Source organism: Drosophila sulfurigaster, chromosome 2R (assembly GCF_023558435.1).
Source record: "Drosophila sulfurigaster albostrigata strain 15112-1811.04 chromosome 2R, ASM2355843v2, whole genome shotgun sequence".
Lineage (NCBI taxonomy): Eukaryota > Metazoa > Arthropoda > Insecta > Diptera > Drosophilidae > Drosophila > Drosophila sulfurigaster.
In genome coordinates, this window is record NC_084882.1 from 19,323,711 (window position 1) to 19,342,516 (window position 18,806).

The 18,806-nt window shown below is 38.8% G+C and overlaps 3 protein-coding genes across 9 annotated transcripts; 1 reads left to right on the forward strand and 2 right to left on the reverse strand.

The window, feature by feature from the left end:
• Positions 1–155: 155 nt before the first annotated feature.
• Positions 156–4,316, reverse strand: LOC133836065 (SH2B adapter protein 2). Of its 5 annotated transcripts, none has more exons than XM_062266352.1 (4): positions 4,155–4,316; positions 2,975–3,586; positions 1,524–2,912; positions 156–1,017 (listed from the first exon to the last, which is right to left on the reverse strand). In XM_062266352.1, exons 2-4 carry the CDS (start codon positions 3,476–3,478, stop codon positions 658–660), a joined length of 2,253 nt encoding a protein of 750 aa, XP_062122336.1. In that variant the 5' UTR covers positions 3,479–3,586; positions 4,155–4,316; the 3' UTR covers positions 156–657. The 5 variants fall into 5 exon arrangements, with proteins under 5 accessions (XP_062122336.1, XP_062122337.1, XP_062122338.1 ...); XM_062266353.1 differs by having other exon boundaries at positions 2,975–3,605; positions 4,155–4,315; XM_062266354.1 differs by lacking the exon at positions 4,155–4,316 and adding an exon at positions 3,809–3,826.
• Positions 4,317–4,652: 336 nt separating this feature from the next.
• Positions 4,653–12,934, reverse strand: LOC133835871 (signal peptide peptidase-like 3). 3 transcript variants are annotated; one of them, XM_062266010.1, is made up of 7 exons: positions 12,077–12,934; positions 6,808–7,333; positions 6,617–6,742; positions 6,363–6,554; positions 5,846–6,299; positions 5,668–5,788; positions 4,653–5,594 (listed from the first exon to the last, which is right to left on the reverse strand). In XM_062266010.1, exons 2-7 carry the CDS (start codon positions 7,115–7,117, stop codon positions 5,526–5,528), a joined length of 1,272 nt encoding a protein of 423 aa, XP_062121994.1. In that variant the 5' UTR covers positions 7,118–7,333; positions 12,077–12,934; the 3' UTR covers positions 4,653–5,525. The 3 variants fall into 3 exon arrangements, with proteins under 3 accessions (XP_062121994.1, XP_062121996.1, XP_062121993.1); XM_062266012.1 differs by lacking the exon at positions 12,077–12,934 and adding an exon at positions 10,700–10,988 and having other exon boundaries at positions 6,808–7,322; XM_062266009.1 differs by lacking the exon at positions 12,077–12,934 and adding an exon at positions 10,700–10,988.
• LOC133835872 (CD81 antigen) lies at positions 11,556–18,796 on the forward strand. Its single transcript, XM_062266013.1, has 5 exons — positions 11,556–11,999; positions 15,278–15,472; positions 15,697–15,876; positions 15,946–16,161; positions 16,595–18,796. Exons 1-5 carry the CDS (start codon positions 11,934–11,936, stop codon positions 16,742–16,744), a joined length of 807 nt encoding a protein of 268 aa, XP_062121997.1. The 5' UTR covers positions 11,556–11,933; the 3' UTR covers positions 16,745–18,796.
• Positions 18,797–18,806: the final 10 nt, after the last annotated feature.

Sequence of the window (18,806 nt, forward strand, 5' to 3'; positions counted from 1 at the left end):
GATAAATCGGTTTGATTAATATAATGTAGGCGCACAAAATACTAATGCTTGAATCTTGAACACTACCGTATTAAAAAAATGTATTTGCATTTCATTTATATAACTTCATTTATTGTAATTTACCAATTTTAATATAATTTAAATATATATATGATTTTATATTTTAAAGTGTAGTTTATATATATATATATTTATATATATAATGTATATATGTATGTATTTTTTGTAAAGCAGGAAGTTTTAGGATTCGCAAGTGTCGCACCTTTGGTGCTACAAATTTTACATTTTTCGTTTTTTTGTTATACATACTTACAACATTTACTTATTTTTCTTAAAATGAACACACACATTTAGCTATTTAATGTATACAAATATATATATAATCATAATAATATTCAGTTACTTCATGTCTTCCAGAAATAAATGTATCTAAAAAAATGAATAGAAACAAGCAATTCTCACACACGAAATACATACAATTTGTTTTTGCAAATACACAAAAAAGGAAACACACAAAAAGTGAATTAAGAATTAAACAAAATTCCAAAAATATGATCTGTTGCTGTTGCTGCTGCTGCTACGCAAATGGCACAAAAATAAATTCCGCGCAAGAAAATTCGAAAATCAATGCAATGGGCGGGCGCGGCGACATATCGCCTAAGTGAAGCTATACTGATTATCAATGGCGCGTCCGGTGCACTCGCCGCTTCCTGATGTTCCACCACCGGTCCCACCGGCAGCACCACCAACTCCACCACCGCCACTGCCACTGGCACCACTATCGGCACCACCATGACGCGATGATGTGGCTGCCTGGAGTGAAGCGTTCGAGGCACGCAGGTGCGGTTGATCGAGAAAACCATGGCCTGCAGGCGGCGAACTGTGCACGGTCAATGGTGTGGGATCCAAATGAAAGTAGACTTGCTCCGGAAAATAGACGTGTGTTGGCTCTTGTGGCAGTTCGATTTCGTTTGTCTTTAGGCGAACACTTAGATTCATGGTAATCACTTCGTTGCACTGTGAATGGTTCAAGACGTATGGATATCTTCTATTAAATATCGTTGAGGCGTTTTTCAATTAGTTTTTGATTTTTTGTTTTGTTTTTGTTTTGTTTGTCGATTTCAATCTGTTGGTATGTGTGTTTTGAGGGGTTCGTTTGGTAGAGGGAGAAGGGTTAAACATGAAGCATGCAACAAATTGGGGAAACGTATTCAAACTGAGAACACAACAAACAACAAAGAAAACCCCAACAAAGAATGTACAACAAACGGATAAATTGAAAGATTCGAGAATTCTGGTTACAAATGCGGACAGACTTAGTTACTCAGTTATTTTTTGGGAGTTCAAAGAGAAAACACAGAGAGAGAGAAAGAGACAGATAGGTCTTGGTTGCTGGCAATAAGACTATATCTATACCCCGCCGGCCGATTCGTTAATGAAATGAAATTAAAGTTGAAATCAAATAAAGGAAAATAAAAACCATCACTGACACTGAATTGACTCCAAAATTTTGGCTATCTCACATGTCTCGGCGATGGATGTCCATTGCTATTCCCATTCGCGTTGCCGCCGGCTCCGCTACTCCCTCCAGCTCCTCCCGCTGCCGCATCGACAGCCGCACCTCCTCCTCCTCCTCCACCCGCCGAGTCGTGCGACAATGTTGTGTTGGCAGCAACCGGCGCCATGCCGATGGCCGATGCATCGTTCAGTCTACTGGTGTGATGCACCCATTCGGTGAGCGTCACATCCGAAGTGCCGCCCGACTCTAGCGGTATGGGATTGTGTCGGAAATGCTCGAGCATCTCCTGTATAGTAGGGAACCACAGATGCTGCACTCGGCACTGTCCCTTCTCCGAGATTGTGAGTCGCAGATGCTTGGCACGTCCTTGGAAATTGAACGTCAGCACAAATTCACCACGTCGCGTCTCGCTCTGTCGCACCAAAAAGTAACCATGTCCCGCTGCCTCCGATTGCAATACCATGCGTGCGGCCTCTGCCCGCGGCAATGTGCCATGGAACCATGGGAACTGGCGCATCTCCGCTGTCAAATCGGCCACGTTTACATCAGAATCCGTTTCAAGCAGTTCGTTGCCATCAAAATTGCTAGAGGCCGACAAACGCTGTTCGCCGCGTTGTGGACGCGATGGAATATCGGGTGGCGCATTATTATGATCGTTGTTGAGCTGCGATGTGCTTAGGGAAGCATTTACGTCATGCGACGAGGCAGCAACATTTGCATTACTATTGCCAGTTGCTGTGGCTGCCACCAAACCGCTGTCCGCTGATTGCGAGTTCACCAGATTGCCATTGGAGCCGCCCAATCCCAGACCACCTTGTTGCTGGTATTGAGGATTCTGTATGCCGCCCAAGGCGCTGCCCGTGCCTGTGGGATTCGGATTAGTGGTGACTGGCGATGTCTGCATAGCAGCTGCAATCACATCCGAGTCAAGCATCGGCTGCTGAGTGGGCGGCGTGCGCATGCAATAGCGTATGGTGGCCAGCCAGCTGCGCATATCTTCTTGGCTACCCGCCTCAATCACATACTCCATGTTGTTGTCGGCCTTCAGCACGAACGTATTGTTGCGATCCGGCATCTCCAGTGTGGTTGTTTCACGTGCCTCCGAAATGAGAAAACAAAAGACACCGCTCCGTGGTTTTGTCGATTTGGGCGGCGTATAAAACTCCAGCATATAACCACCCACTGCTTTGACCAGAGCGAGACGACAACGTTCCCACTTCTGTGTGCCAGTTGTTTGATCTAAACTCTCCGCCGTCAAATTGTTAACGATGCCCTCTTTGCGGCACTCGACCACAATCTTGGCCAGCTTTGTTTTGCCACTCTGTTTGCTGCTCCCCACGCCGTCCACATCGTCGGAGTTCTTGTGAAAGAATGCCTGCAAAAAGAAGAGTTTCTAACGTTAAACTTTCGACTTGTCTTTCCGATCTGCTTGCCAACTGGCGGCAACTCGCTCACCTTGCCCTTGCGCAATCCCTTAAAGGAGAGACGTCGCAAAAGCGACTTGGGAAACAGCCGCGATACCTCATGCTCCTCGGTATCAAAGCTATCACCACCTGGCCCGCCTTCCCCACCAAACAGCGAACCAACGCCCGTCTTTAGATTGCTGCGACGCCGAAAGAACTCAGTGTCATAGTGCTCCAAGAAGGAATCCACGAATTTCACTGCAAAACTACGATGTGGTATGTTGCGTGCTTCCTCCGGCGGCAGATTGCCGTTTATGTAACTGATGCATGCTTTGGCAAAGTCCGTGGCAGCAGCGTGAGCATGTCTATCGCAGAATTCCTCCCAACTTGTGCCTCCATACGTGTAGGATGTGCTGCTGCTGCCAATGGCGTTGCCAGTGCCCATCGGCGCTGGTATCAAATCGCTGCCACCGGCTGCCCCCAGACTGGTGGTGGGTCCGATGTAGCCGCCAGCGCTAAAGGCGCTTGAATTGGCAGCTGCGCTGTTTCCGCCCATGTGCACAAAGGACTGTCGTTGTTGTTTTTGTCTGCGTAGGTGGTGACGCTGTTCAGGCTCGCTAAACCCGTCAATATTCAGTTTGTAACCCAGCTATCGCTTGGAGTGCTGCAAACACAAAAAATCACTGTTTTTATTGAGTATATTTTTTTAAATTTCTTTGCACGGCAGCAAATTCACAATGCAATTGTGTTTTTGTTTTTGCACAAACAAACACATTCGCACACCCACACTCACACACATGCATAGAATTTCTCACTGGGTATGTACGCGATGTTACTCAATTTGCGTTCACGTTGCTCATTTTGCGTTTACGTTGTTTTGCTCTACGTTGATTGTAATATTCCACTTTACGTAGCGCGTAGGCGTATTAACGTATCTCTACACACACAGAGACTCCACATATCTACATATGTATGTATGTAGCCTGTACGTATGTTTGTAGAATGCGTGTTTGTGTGTGATATGGCTGCTGATTTGTTTTTGTTTTGCAGATTTGATGATAAGCTGGATTCAGCGGTAAATCAAGGCCATTTCAATGTCTCAACCACCATTGCTTTGCAGTTTGTTATTAAAATGCAACTCGCTATACGCTACGCGCACGTATGTGTGTGTAGTACACCTCCTACACAATCATTATTTTCTCGGCTTTCATTTTTTCGAGGACTTCACTTACATTTATGCAGTATTTGTGTAGTTATAACGAGAAGCGCACTGTTTGCAATTACTTTTTCACTTATTTCACAATTATTTACTACTTTTTCGCCACTATATTTTCATTTTCAAGAAGAAAAACACAACGCAATATAATCGTCTATCGTCTAAACGCCAAGAAAATCATTTATCGACCAATTACTCGTTTTTAATCGATTACCCTCCACTTAAATCGATTATTTGACAATCGGATGTTGATATATCGATTAAGCTATTGGCACGCACTATATCGCTCCATAAATAATCAAAATGCACTTCAAAAAAATTTAAAGAATAAATTGAAAAACACAAGATATTTGCATGTTTATGTTTAAATCTCACATTTTTATTGTTTCTATATGTTTCGAAATTGCATTTACTTAAAATTAGTATGTAACTACTATGAATACAATATTTATAGTAATGCATTATTGTTAGTTTTGCTTGATCATTATAAATAATTAAAATTCTTGAAACTTAATTGTGAAACACACGGAGTGCAACAGTTTTTGTTTTTCGTTTTTTATCCTTGTTTTTTTTTTTTAATTTTTTATATTTTTTGTTTAAAACGAACACATGCATTTTGGCAAAATATCATTATTGTATGTGTAAGTGAAATTTTGATTTGAAATGGAGCAAATAAATTGGGGGACGGAAATTTGATTGAGAAATAATATGTAAAGCATTTTAGAGCGATATAATACTCATTATGGGAAATGTAGGCGCTCTTACTAACTATTATTTGTGATTGTTATTTAACTAAAGTATTTACAGAAAAATGACATACTTTTTGATAATGTAACTCGGATAATTTAGTATTTGATTCATCGTATGCTGGAAATGTTGAAAATGCTTTAAAAACTAAATGAACAAAATGAAATCTCAACAGTTGTTAGAAAAAAAGAAATGCTAATACTAAAACCTTTACAATGTATTTAGTTTATGCAGGTTTTGTATTAAAAGGTTAAGAATGCAATTTGATACGCATCTGAAAAATCTTCATTAATCTTGCTTACAAATTGTATTGAATATTGGGGCCAGCATAAACTGTATCTATCTTCAGCTCTGCGTAACGTAAAGCCAAAACACATCAACATATACATGTACATTTTTGTGGTTTTTAAAAATCTTTGCCACTTATATATACTAAAACTACATACATTTATTATTCGGTTTTGCTGTTACTTCACTAAAAAGAGGATCACCTAACTTATAAAAAACGTTGATACGTATAATTAAACAATACGTACGTTATTAAGAGAGAATTCATAGTGTTTAAATTTGTTGTGTGTTCTTATTCTTTGCATTTTTTTGTGTTTTCTTTTTTTAATTCTTTTTGTAAGATAGAGTACACTCAGACTTCCAGTTGTTTTGATGGTGGATGCGCAATAAATGGTTCGCTCCACATGCGCCGCAGATCACCCTGAAACAAGAAGTGAAGGATTCAATTAGAAGAATTTTAAATGGAATGATGAAAGTGAAGGTGCTTCGCGTACCTTGAGATAGGCCATCAGCAAGAGCGGCAATAACGTGAACGGCACTAAGTACAGTAAGGCGGGCTGTGCGGCCTTAAACACCTCCGAGCTGACAGTTGCCGTTAAGAGACCCAAGAAATAGCTGCAATAAAACCATACAATAAAGTTGATGTTTGTATGCGCTGCACTGCAGACTTACCCCAATAAGGAACAATGAAAATACGTCAACCGGGAGCCAACACCTTTTGGCGGCGATAGCGTTGGATCCGAGGTAACGCCCTGTGACTTTTTGTAGGCATCGTAGCGCAATACAAAGCACAACAGCAGTCCCGGCATTACGACATCGCCCAGGCCGAGCATCGAGAAGTGTCCCGTATTGTGTATGCTGGGGAAAACCAGTTTGCCCGGCAAATTCAGTTTCGGTGTGTCGCGCACAATGCCGCCCAAATTCAATTTGCGCGCCACAATGCCGACAGGATTCTCGGCGGGTCGTGTGGCCACCTTGACCATCACATTTGTGCTGAATATGTACGATGAGAGGAATACCCAAAAGACGTCATAGATGAGCAGACCGGTCAACAGCAGCGTCGACACCTTCAAGCTGGGCAATCGCACAAACGCTATGAAGGCCACACATAGACCCATGCCCATAGCTAAAAGTACAGAAATTCAATAACAGTTTCTAATCGAATGTGATGATCGTTCTGTTGTCATACCATCCATAAGCAGCCAATGGCCAGTGAGCACCCAGACGCACACAATTGATACGGAGAGCGTGAAGCTGAATAGTTCCGCTGCCGTGAAACGTCCGCAGATGCCAAAGGAGAAGCGTTTGCCATCCGTGCACGGCCGAATGATATACTGGCACATGGGCAGCAGAAGAAATGCCAATGCCACAGTGGCAATAACTGCAAGCAGAAACGGATGATTAATCAAGGGAACATATTATGCCGTATACTGTTATACTTACTGGCTGTGCACACGGCGAAGAGCAGCTGCATCGAGTCAAAGAAGAAGAACATGATGAGCAGCGATATGGAAGCACCGAGTGGCAAGCACAGCGCATGCATCGTATCCAGCGTAGCAAACTTATCCGCTGCAACAGCAAAAAAGGACAAATGAAATTCGATGACTTTGAGGAATGTAGATTATCAAACTTACTTGGCTCCTTTTCCACCTGTTCGCCGGTGAGCAAATTCGTCATGGATTCATTGCGTTTCTTTTGTTCACGCTCTCGCGCCTCCTGCTCAATGTTGAGACTGCGAAAGCTGCCATAGACAATTAACAGCATCGATATAAGGCAGGTGGATACACGCGACGAGTCCATCACACTCGACACAGTCCAATGTAGTTCACGATATTCAGAACCAGCCGCTGCTGCTGCCGCCGCCGCTGCTGCTGCTGCACCGCCGCCACCAACGCTGCCGCCACCACCGCCAACAGTTTGCGCGCCGGCGCTGCCGTGCGACATGCTCAATCAATGATAAGCGCGCTCAGGTGGCAACGCTGCTGCTGCTGCTGCAGTTGCCGTTGCCGCTGCGCAGGACTTGGCTTGGAATGTGCGACTCTCTTTCTCTCACTCTCTGTCTGTGAATCCTTATCAGGGTTTATCAATTGTTTTCGTTATCTCAACTGCGCCCGTTGCTGCTGCGTTGTTGTCTCTGCGACTCTGCTGGCTGCAATGAAACTGAAATTTGTTTTGGTCGTTTATTAGTTTAGTGATAAGCATGCGTCGTTGTTGGTCTTGTTTTGGTAACCCTCAACAAAAAAAAAAACTGATTCCGTATTATTTCATGTCTTCGCTTGTTTGCTCTATTCTCTATTTACTTTTATTTTTTTCTTTAATTTTTCGGCTAGAACTTTAAACAGCTGCCACGACATACAAACAAACGGGCAGCAGCGAAATTCAAGATATACACCCAAAACTTAAATGATTTATGAAGCAATACCCGTTTAGTGCTCCTAAGACCTACAAATCCCAGACCATTAAGTGACACAAAGGTTAACTTTCATGCGGGTTAAACTTTTGCACCCCAACAACAACAACAATAACTACTCAAAAACAGCAGCAAAGCGAACCGCTGTTAAGCAGCAACTGTTGCCGGTGTGTGAAACAACAGAAAAATAAAAACAAAAACAAAAACGGGCCTAAAACATAAAGCAGGCCATAAAGAGTCGTTGGAATAAATTATAAAAGCATTACCCAGTTTCTGTTTCTGTTTCTGTTACGCTTTGCCCACTTCTAGTTAAAGTGATGTTGTTGTGGGTTATTATTGTTGTATTGTAATTGCCTATTGTTTTGCAACAAATTCTTAGGCTCATTCTCACACACACACACATTGCTTTGAGGGCCAACAAATTAAAGCGCTGTTCTGCAAATACCCTTTCCCTTTCACAACTCAAATAAAGTTTATTGAGGACATTAATAAAACGCGGGCTAATTGCCCCATTCAAATTACTGACTATGATTCTAAATTGACCGTTTTATTAGGCAAGAAACAAATGTGACAATGATAAATTATTAGCTGATTCGGTCTTCAGAAAATTTCAATAATAAAAGTCAATCAACTTCTAGATAATGTGTTTTTCTTCCTTTTCTGCCTTCTTCAAAAGCTTACATTATAAATCTGACTACATTCAATGCTTCATAAAACTTAACTTCATTTAATTCCTTGAAGTTTCATTTCCGTTGTTTTCTGAGTTTTTTTTTAATTCTATACTCATTGTATCCTATACTCATTGTATCTTTTTAGCTCTAAAGATTTATCACTGAAATTCTGCTTCTAATAAGTTGATCTCACATTATAGAAATTTAGTATTTTTAAGGAATAAAGCAATTATTGTTGTATTAATGAAAGCTTTTCTTTAAATGGGTAACGAGCTTCGAGTTATTGAGAACGTCTTAAACTTGCTCAACTTGAAGTTTTGTCCAGCCAACTTTTAGCATTGATAAACATTTTTGGAGCTGCTCACTTTCGTTTAAAGTCTGTTCAAACTAGTTTAAGCTCGGCTTGGAACTGGCTCATCAAAGCGCACACATTAAAAATCAAAAGTGAGTGCGCCAAAAAAGAGAACACATTAATTCCACTAAGTGGAACATATATTAAGCAACTGCAATTTTCGTCAGAAAGTCAGACTTAATATAATAGTTAGGAGTTTTCGAAAAATTTGAAATTTAATTTCGGGTCAAAATAAATTATAGTTTCTAAATTTTGTAATTGCAAAATTCACTGAAGCTCCTATAATTAAGAAAACAAACAATAAAATTGTTTATATGTTTGTATTGAAAAAGTGAAAAAAAACTAATTTTAAATAATAGAAAATATGTAAATAATTTTTAATTGGAAGAAGGGAGCAATATCAACCAATGAAGTATTTAATAAACGCACAACATTATTTTCTCAAAATTAAAATAATAATTTAATTGAACTAAATAAGGTCTTGAAAATAGGTAAATAGACTAAAAATATAATCTCCCTTTAATATCGTGTTGCATACTTTTAAGCATACGCTTTTTTATTGTTTACAGGGTATACAAAAGTTGCGTTGCACGTGCTGCTGTTGTTGGGTTGTTGCACTTGTGCTCTGTTAGCCCGCTGTTAAGTCTATGTTAAAAATGGTGTGTTGAGTGTTGATAATAATAATGGAGCGCATTCGTTCGTTCGTTAATAAAGTGAAGCATAAAAGACAAAAGCGAAACAGTTGCCAACAACTTCCTAGTTTCCACAGTTGTTGTTGTTGTTGTTGCAGCAGTTGCTGTTGCATCTATTGTGGCAGCATGTTGCCAAGTGCCGTTGCTCGCACTAAATTATGTGCTTTGTTGGAAATGTAGAGTAAGCGTATGTCTGTGTGTGTGTGTCTGTTTGTGGAATGCAAATGATTGAAATGTCTGAATGCGTGTATGTGTGTTTGTGTGTGTATCTTGTGTGTCCCCCTTTTATAGATGCAACAATTTAATAGTTCCCACACGTTGCAGGCTTGATGAAATTATCAGACAGACGAACAGACGGACGGACGGAATAGAAGACGCCTTCTGCTGCTGCTTCTTCTGCAGCCGGAAACAGAAAGGCGCTAATTAGAATTAAAGCAACGAACGATGAATGAAATAACAGTGTCGGCGACTTAATCATCAGTAGAATGGGCACGAGAGCATTAACTAATTAAGGCAAATTAAGTAATTACACACACTCACACACATACACTCACAACACAGAGAAAAACAGCTTACACTTTCTAATTTGCAAAACGCCCGTTTTTTTATGATGTTTGCTGAGGCGCCTAATGATTACTTAAAGAAGTACAAAGTAATTGGTTGGCCGGCAATATATGTATGTATATAAAATAATAAATAAACTGCCCACATCGAAGGTGAAAGTGAAATTTACTTGCGGAAAACTAACAACAACAAAAATACATACTTATCTATGTAGTTGTAATCTACACATGTATTTACATATGTATGTGAGTGTGTTTTTGTCTGTATGCAAAGCAAGTTGTCGAGTTTCGCTGTTTTTGGCTTTTGCACTACTTCAATTATTTTTGGCCACACACACACATACACAGGCAAGCCAACATAATGACAACAACAACAGTAACAACAGAAAACATACAAGAAGCGGCCTCGCAACTGGCTTCAAATGCAGCACTTGTGAAATTTTATATACACAACAACAAAAGTAACAACAACAAACTTTAAAGCGCAGGCAAAGCTTTTATTTATTTCTCGTATACAAAATGCTTAGACTCCACTTCAACAGCCGACGCTTCGCTCCACTGCGTAACAAAATTACAAGACACACACATTCACAAAGTCACTATGGGGCCATGTGTAAGACAAGTGTGTGGGGGGGTGGAGTGGAGTGCAAGAGCGAGTGAGCGAGCGAGAGAGAACGAGAGCGAGACGAGGTATAAGGTAGGGGCTGGTCTTTAATTACTAAAAACTTAGGCAGCCTGTTTCAATTCCATTGCACTATTTGTGGCACCACCAATGATTGGTGGCAAGTTGGGGGCGGAGTGGGGGACATTGCCTGCTTTGGGGATTTCTTTTGCTTACTTTTTGCCCTATGTGCTTCACATTTACTTTCGCGTTTGGCTGTGTGTATTTTGTTTTCCTTTTGTACCGATTTTCTTTGCGTTTTTTCTTGTGTTGCAGAAAAGCAGCAGCACAGCAGCTACATATTTTGTGAATGCATTTTCATTTTCGTGAATTGGCAACAGCCTTTTGCACTTTTTCACTAGTTATTTCAATTACAAATTTTTGTCACTTGTAATGCATTTTTTTCACTCTTTCCTTCGCTTGCACTTATTCACTGTTTTTTTCTGATGGAAAAACAACGAACTGTAAGTGTGGCCCGACAACGTAAAGCCATAAAAGTCGCCTACAGCGAGACCTCAAGTTGCACTTATAAATATACTACTTTGCCTACTATTACAAAAAATATACCGCCTTCACTAATTAATAGTTTGGCAGCACTTTCCTAGTGATGTGCATTCACAGGCGCAATTTTTTTTAATGCAAAAATGCGTTCAATGTATGGAGAGTTTGAAAAGTTATTTACGGTTTCTAGGAGAAAGACAATGATTGAGAAGGAATAAGATTATGATCGTATAGAAATACATAACACAATATATTATTAATGGTTACGTTTGTATGTACCCTGTAGTCCTCGATTATTATATTTAATCCTTTACGTGTACCTTAAATCTTGACTGCATTTATTATTATATAGAAGCAAAGATTCGAATTGTAAACCAGTTGAAATGCTGAAAAAAAACATTAAAGTAATTCATCTCAAGGTTGTTACTACAGTGTTGAGCAATGCTGGTTGAGTTATCATGTTATCGGGACTCGATAACACGCAATTAGCAATCCGTGGTAATATTATTAGTTTTAGGCGCGGTCACACTGCCTCAGACGCGATTGAGAGAGCGCCGATGTTACTTCGATGTACAAATAAAAATTTAAATTACTGCTAAATGTAACGCGCTTAACGGATAAACGGATATTAGAAATTTAAGAAAATCGTGTGTTATTTAACGTACTGCAAAACGAACGCGGAACAATTTGTTCACAATAATTGTGCAAGTGCCAAGCCAAGTTCCCAAATTAGAAACTGCATAGAAGTCTGTCTGCAAGGGGGCAGCAAGAAACGCAGCTTCAGAGTTTCTTACAAGCGAATCGAAATCACTGCTGCACGGGCAACGCAGCAGTAGCAGGAAGCGAAGCCAACGCTAAACGGTGGTGAAAAAGTCAAATAGTGTGCGAAAAAAATACAAAAAAGTTAAAAATGGGTCTTAACGGCTGCTGTTCGTGTGTCAAATATTTGATGGTCCTTATAAACATCTTATTTTGGGTATGTACATATGCAAGCAGACAACAACAAGAGTAACAAAAACAACAAACAGAAGGCACAGCTAAACTCGAACTCACCAACACAAACAGCAACTGGAACACACACACGAACATTGCGCGTGAGTGTGTGTGTGTATGTGAGTGCTCGCTCCCTACGCCTCTTTGTGGGCCTGTGCATTTTGCCATTCAGCCTGACATCGCGCGCACGCTCTCTTCTGTTTGCTGCTGCTTCTGCTGCTGCTCAATCCCTACTTCCAATAAACAATAGAAGTTCCGCTGCGGCTGGAGAGTGTGCGACACACACACCCACACCCGCACAGACAGATAGCTAAAGCATCGCGTACGGGTCCCCTTTGCTCCCCCCCCTAAGTTGTGGCTCCCACACATTTGAGTTGTGTTGTTTTTCTTGTTTTTTTTTCTGTTGGCCTTTTCCTGTTGGCTTTTTCTCTTCTTATATTTATGTGCGTGCGTTGGTTGTTGTTAGTTTTGATTTCTACTTCTTGCTTCTCCTCGTATTCTTATCTACTACACTGAGTCCCATTCATTCCTTTGACTCAAGTGTGTGGGAGAGCTGTGTGTATGTATTTCTACATGTACATTTTCGATTGTACATGTGAATGTGTGTACTTCGTGTATTGTGTAAAGTCAGGACCTAGATTTGGCGCCTTTTAGGTGCGCCACTCCCCTCTATAAAAATGAGTTCTCTCATTTCACAGTTCGTTCGAAAAGGGTTCAACGCTTCTTTTTTTTAGTACTTTTTCTTTGCTTTTTGTTTTACGCAATTTCTCACTACAATATTTGTTCATCATTGAACGAACGAACGAACGTTTTAATTGCAATTAGTTTTTGTGTATTGTTTGTAGTTTCTTCTTCTCTTTTTTTTGCTTGCGAAATGTTTCAAGTAAAAATTTGTTTCTTGCTTCTATTCAATCTTTGTTTTTTTGAATTTTCAATATTCTCGTTTGTTATATTTTGTTGTTGATTTTTTCCGATTTTGTTCTCCCTATAGTATTTATTAGTCAAATCTATTTTCGAACAAAACCCGACAAAAGTTTTGCTTTCGTTCCGATGATGTTGATTTTTGTCTAGCTGTTGTTGTTGTTTTTGTCGTGGGTGGGAGGTGGACGATTTATGCTTGATGTTGTTGTTGTATTTGTTGCGCACAGTGGTGTGAATTGTTCATAAATACGTATAAATATTTATGTGATTGGGAGTATATATTAAATTAATAGTTATTGCTATAAATAAAACATTTCATTTTGTTTGGTTTTGTTTTCTTTTGTGTTGGAAATGCACGACGGTAGCCTTGTGTAGCGTGCTTATTTTCAATTTTAGATTTTCCATGAACTTTTGCAACACTGTGACATAGATTTTGCAACCATCCATTTCCATTTTCATCAGCCTCATCATCATCATTATCGTCATCATCGCTATGGGGCTTCGTGATCAAACGCCACGATTTTAGTTGACGCTCAGTTCTTGATGCTGTTGCCCCTCCCCATCTCCCGCTGTCCACGCTGTTACTGGACACCGATTGAGATTCATTAAACATACCACCGCCCACCCGCCCGGCAATTAAGTCAGACGTTTTTCTCTTCACCTTCTTCTTCCCCCTTTGATTTTATTATTTTGCTCCATAATTCACTGAACTATTTTTCACGCAATTATTCATGTACACATTTTGCGTCATTTTGAATGCAGTTGTGCCTAAGGAGTCCAATTATCGATAAATGGTCTCTCTGTGATGTGATTCTCTTCGTCTCTCTTTCACTCTTCGCTTGTCATTTTGGGCTGACTTAGTAATGTAGGTCATGCAAGGACTTTGCACTTTTTTAACCATTTGGCATACATTTCTCTTTTGCACGCGACAGCAACATATGCATACACATAATAAATAATACATACTATACATATACATATCCATATGCCTATGTATGGCGTGTCATCAATTTGCAGCAATGACAACATTTGTATTTGTGTTTTGCTTGTTCTGCCTCCTTTATTAAAGCTCTCATACACTTGTGCACACAGGCACACAAACTCTGACAGCAGAATGCACTTTGCTTGACTTGCTCTCTTCTCTGGTGCACTCTCTCTTCTGTTTAAAGCTCGTTCTCTGCACTAGACGCGGACCACCCGCATGCACAGGTTCGACTTTGCGCTCTTGTTGCGGCTTTTTCGATGATGTTGCGTTAATTGCTTCACACATTATGAATTGTCAGCGTCTAGCATTCAAGAGTAAATAAATACGCAAGTTTAAGAGAGTGACATATGGCATTAAGTTGTATTTACTTAGATGCTACATTGAGTAATTACTGCGTAATCTTATCGCTAAGCAGCACCGGCTGAAAGAAAAAACTTACGAAATCATTTTGTGGCAGATGCTTGACTCTTGATATGATTTATTCACGATGTTATAATATTTGCATAGCTACTGCTTGTAATGTTGTGTAAGAAGAAGTCTCTGCAATTTGTTTAGTCATTTTTACTGATTTTGATATTAAGTCTACAGTGGGACTGAATAATTAATAAACACACGTGTGTACAACTATACTAATTGGATGAGTTGCTGCTGTTTATTAATTAATAGGCAAATTCCGCACCTTGTTTGGGCTTGGCTATTCGCTATCCCTAAGGTAAATTGTTATTACACATGAATTCGCTGACATACCCTGTAAATGATATCATTGCATGATCTAATTGTGCAAGTTTAATACTTTTGGCCCAAGCAATAAAACTTTATGTAGTTACAAGGTATTCAAATTCAAATTCAATATTCTTTCGTCATTTAGCAGAACACGAATTATTGAAGTGTGTAAATAACATATATATATAAATTCATTTATAATCAGCTTTGCTTATATGTTTATGAGTACACAGCTGAAAATGTATATTAAGTATACGATTTGCTCTGCTGCAAAAGTCGACTGATAAGGTTATAGCATCACATTCGCACTTGCCGGTCGGTTCAATGTCTCGCCTTGCTTAATTTCGACAAAGAAATAGCATTAGGCAAAGCCATAAAAATTTCCCGCCTGCTGACATCATGAGTTACAAAAAGCACAATGTTTGATGTGAATTGTATTGATGGGGAGGCAAAGGGGAGGAGGGCACAGAGTCTTGGGGATTCTTGGCACGAATTTTGCTGCCCGTTTTAATTGCTGGCCCGCCTCTCGGATGTAGACACAGAAGACAGACACAACGTAAAAGCGTTTAACCTATTTTTGAAGACTTAATTCAACCTAATTTGGAAATTATGATCTCAATTGTTTTTTGCAGCTGATTGGTTTAACCATTGTGATCACCTCGATATGGATGCTCACGGATCCCACGTTTATGCTATCGATGACGCAATCATACGATCATTATCACATCGCCCTCTATGTCTTCCTGGCCATTGGAACACTGATCACATTGGGCGCATTCTTTGGATGCATGGGCGTCTGTCGAGAGTCGCAATGTCTGCTCGTTTCGGTAAGTGGAGCAAATGTGTGGAGTTCGGTTTGGCAAATGCAATTAAAATGCAATTGCAAATTCAGCAGCGCCCACGACATTTGTATTTGTATCCTACACATGTCTGCAACTGCAATTTGTGCAATTGCTTAAATTACAATCTTAGCGTCTGTGCTTTGATTTATATGTGTTTACAACACCCACGCATCCAAGTCATTCATAAATCTCTCTCTCTCCGCTTGCAGTTCTTCTGTGTCATACTCATTGTGATGGTGGCACAAATAGCCGCCGGTGCTTGGGCATTCCACAACAAAGACAAACTGGATGATATTGTGCGTGCGGCAGTTAAAGCTTCGGTGCAGGAAGAATACGGACAGGCCTCGATGAGTTCACGTACCGTGACATTCGATACGCTGCAGAAGAATGTAAATATTTATATGAAATTGCCATATTTGTTGTGTACTCTTAAATACTCGACTCTTCTGTTTGTTTAGCTTAAATGCTGCGGCGCTGATGGACCTGGAGACTGGGCAACGAGTCGATTTAATAATGTGGATCGTACGAATATTGTGGATATTGCCGTCTCATCGCTGAATGTCTTTTATAACATACCCGAATCGTGCTGCAAAGAGGACCTCAAGGATAACGACTGTGAGCGGTCGCGTCATTTGAAATTTGGCGGTCCTCTAAACACATACATTTATCAGCAGGTAGTTTTTCTAATTTACTACAAAATGATTCATCATAATCTCGTCAAATCAAAGCTTACAACACCTGCTTGTGAGGTGTGTTCGCGCCTAATTTGTGTTTTCTTGACCAATGTTGGTTCATAAGCGATTTTTACGATTGCCCCATTAAAGTTGATAATCCTTTATAATTCGTTGGCGCATCAAAATTCTACGCCTGACACCGTGACGATAAAAATGTATTAATTATTATTGATATTCCGCACGCATTTCAAATGTCTGTGCGAGAACTCTTCTTCCCCTGCCACAAAATAAACAATAAACAATTTGATTGCAGTGGAAATGAGAAAAGACAGACAGTAACACACACACACACACATACGCATACGTATCTTACTCTCTTTGAGTTACACGCTCTTAACTAATGCAAGTGCTTTCTCTTTCTGTTAATTAACAGGGCTGTGTTGACAAACTGATTGAAATCATCCACGAAAATTGGGTGACCATATTCGCCATAGCCGCCGCTGTTATACTGCTGGAACTGTTGTCGCTGACATTCGCCTTGAGCCTTTGCTGTGCGGTGAGGAATCAACATTACAAGGCCTGAGAATTACAGAATTCCCATAGGGAAATAACAGACGATGAGAAGTACTAACAAAACCAAATGTAAACTAAAGCCTAGGCGCCTAAGCGTTACAAAAAACAAACAAAAACAAATGAGAACATCAACAACAAATTGGAAAGCGAATAAAATGGGCATTTTTTTTTAGCGAAAAAAGCCTAAAGTTGTTGTTGCTGCTGCGACGACAACAACAACAACAATTGGCTGGCTACATTTGAAGGCTGTCGGTACTGGCAAATACTTTAAAACAATTTTGTAGTACTTTAACAACAACCACAAACAAGAACAACTGAGCAATTGTGTAAAAGATTTGAAAACTTGACATTTGAGTCAATCACATTTATATGAACTTGATACGCAACAACTTTTCTAACATATTTCTACATAAACAACAACAACAAAAAGAAACAAAAAAACCGAACACATTTTACAATAACGAAAAACAACAACACAAAATACAGCATAAATCTCTATAGGAAACCGAAAAAATTAATATTAGGATAAAGCGAAACAGTTTCAAATTCGAGTAAAAACGCATAAATCTTAGTAAAGTACGATAAATACTACTTATACGATACATACAAGCATACAACTCTTCTATACACTCACATAGGAATCATTCACTAGCAATTTAAGCACAAACAACAGTAAAAACATCTTATTTGCCAAATTACAAAAACTACTCTACAAAGGCCTAAAAGCAATCAAAGTTTTTTAGTTTCAAAATCGTTTTTCGTTTTGAAATTTGATATTTTGTGTATACATAATTTTTAGAAAATGTAGTAAATGAGAAAAATGATAATTAAATCAAGCATTCCACAAGTGAATATGATTAAATTGCCATCCAAAGATCCAAACCCAAAAACAAAACAAAAACAAGAAAACGAAAACAAATACAAATTCTTATCAATTCTCTTGTGTAAAATCATGTGCTAAAAAAAAAAAAAAAAAAGAAAAATCGAAATTAAATGTTTTCATGAAATTCGTTGAGCTTCGCGAAATTAAATGCCAAATATTTTATGTATTTACAAAATTTGTTTTTAACCATGCAATGTTAAGTGACAGCGCACTGCTAAAGAATGCTGTTAGTTACACTGTTCGACATGCTGTTAACTAACAGCGACATGTAAATTACCCTGCCATATTTTAAATAACATTTACACCCATACTCTCACTCACACTCACACGCATACACACTCGAAAAGTGAATTTGCATTATTTTTATAATGTACGCTTCGAACTCTTTTCATTATTATCAGTACAATTATTTATAAAGAAATACACACACACAAAGAAAGAAAACTCCCATTTAAACAAATGTTATAAAGAGTACATTGTGAAATCATATTTACTAGCCGTACAAAATGTATTTTCTATATATATTTTTTTGATATCGCACATGAGACCCATATATATGTATTTTCATTTGTCATAACGAATTTTGTATTTTAATTGTTGTTACATATATGAATTTTGTTGTTAGTTAAACGTAGCTGAGAGCGTCATACTTTGTACCCTTCACAACGTTCAAAATAAATGAAATCTACAACCAACCCAATGAATAAAAATTTAATTAAATTTAAACATTAATCTACAAGTAAAACGTAAATTAATAAATAAATAAATATATATATATTTAAATTTACACAAAAACAAAATGAAAGCAACAAACATTTATTTACATTACATTTTATAGTAGTTAAGCCAATTTTTGATTTAGTGAAGTAAACAAAATTAATTGTAATCTTTGTGCAAATCGAGTTAAATTTTAAAACTGTAGTTTAAATACGAGTACAACAAATCAACCCGAAACCATCAAAAACAAAATTACTCGATATACGTTCAAATTGTAGCGAATCCCTTTTTAAAAACGATGAAATATATCTAGAACTTCAATGAATCAACAAGTAAAAACATTAAAACGTACATAAATGTTATAAAAACCTCAACGTTAAGCTCACAAATCATTAAAAATCAAAACAATTACATCAAAATATCTCATATACAATTACATATAATATGTGAAGAATACAAAAACAAGGAAACA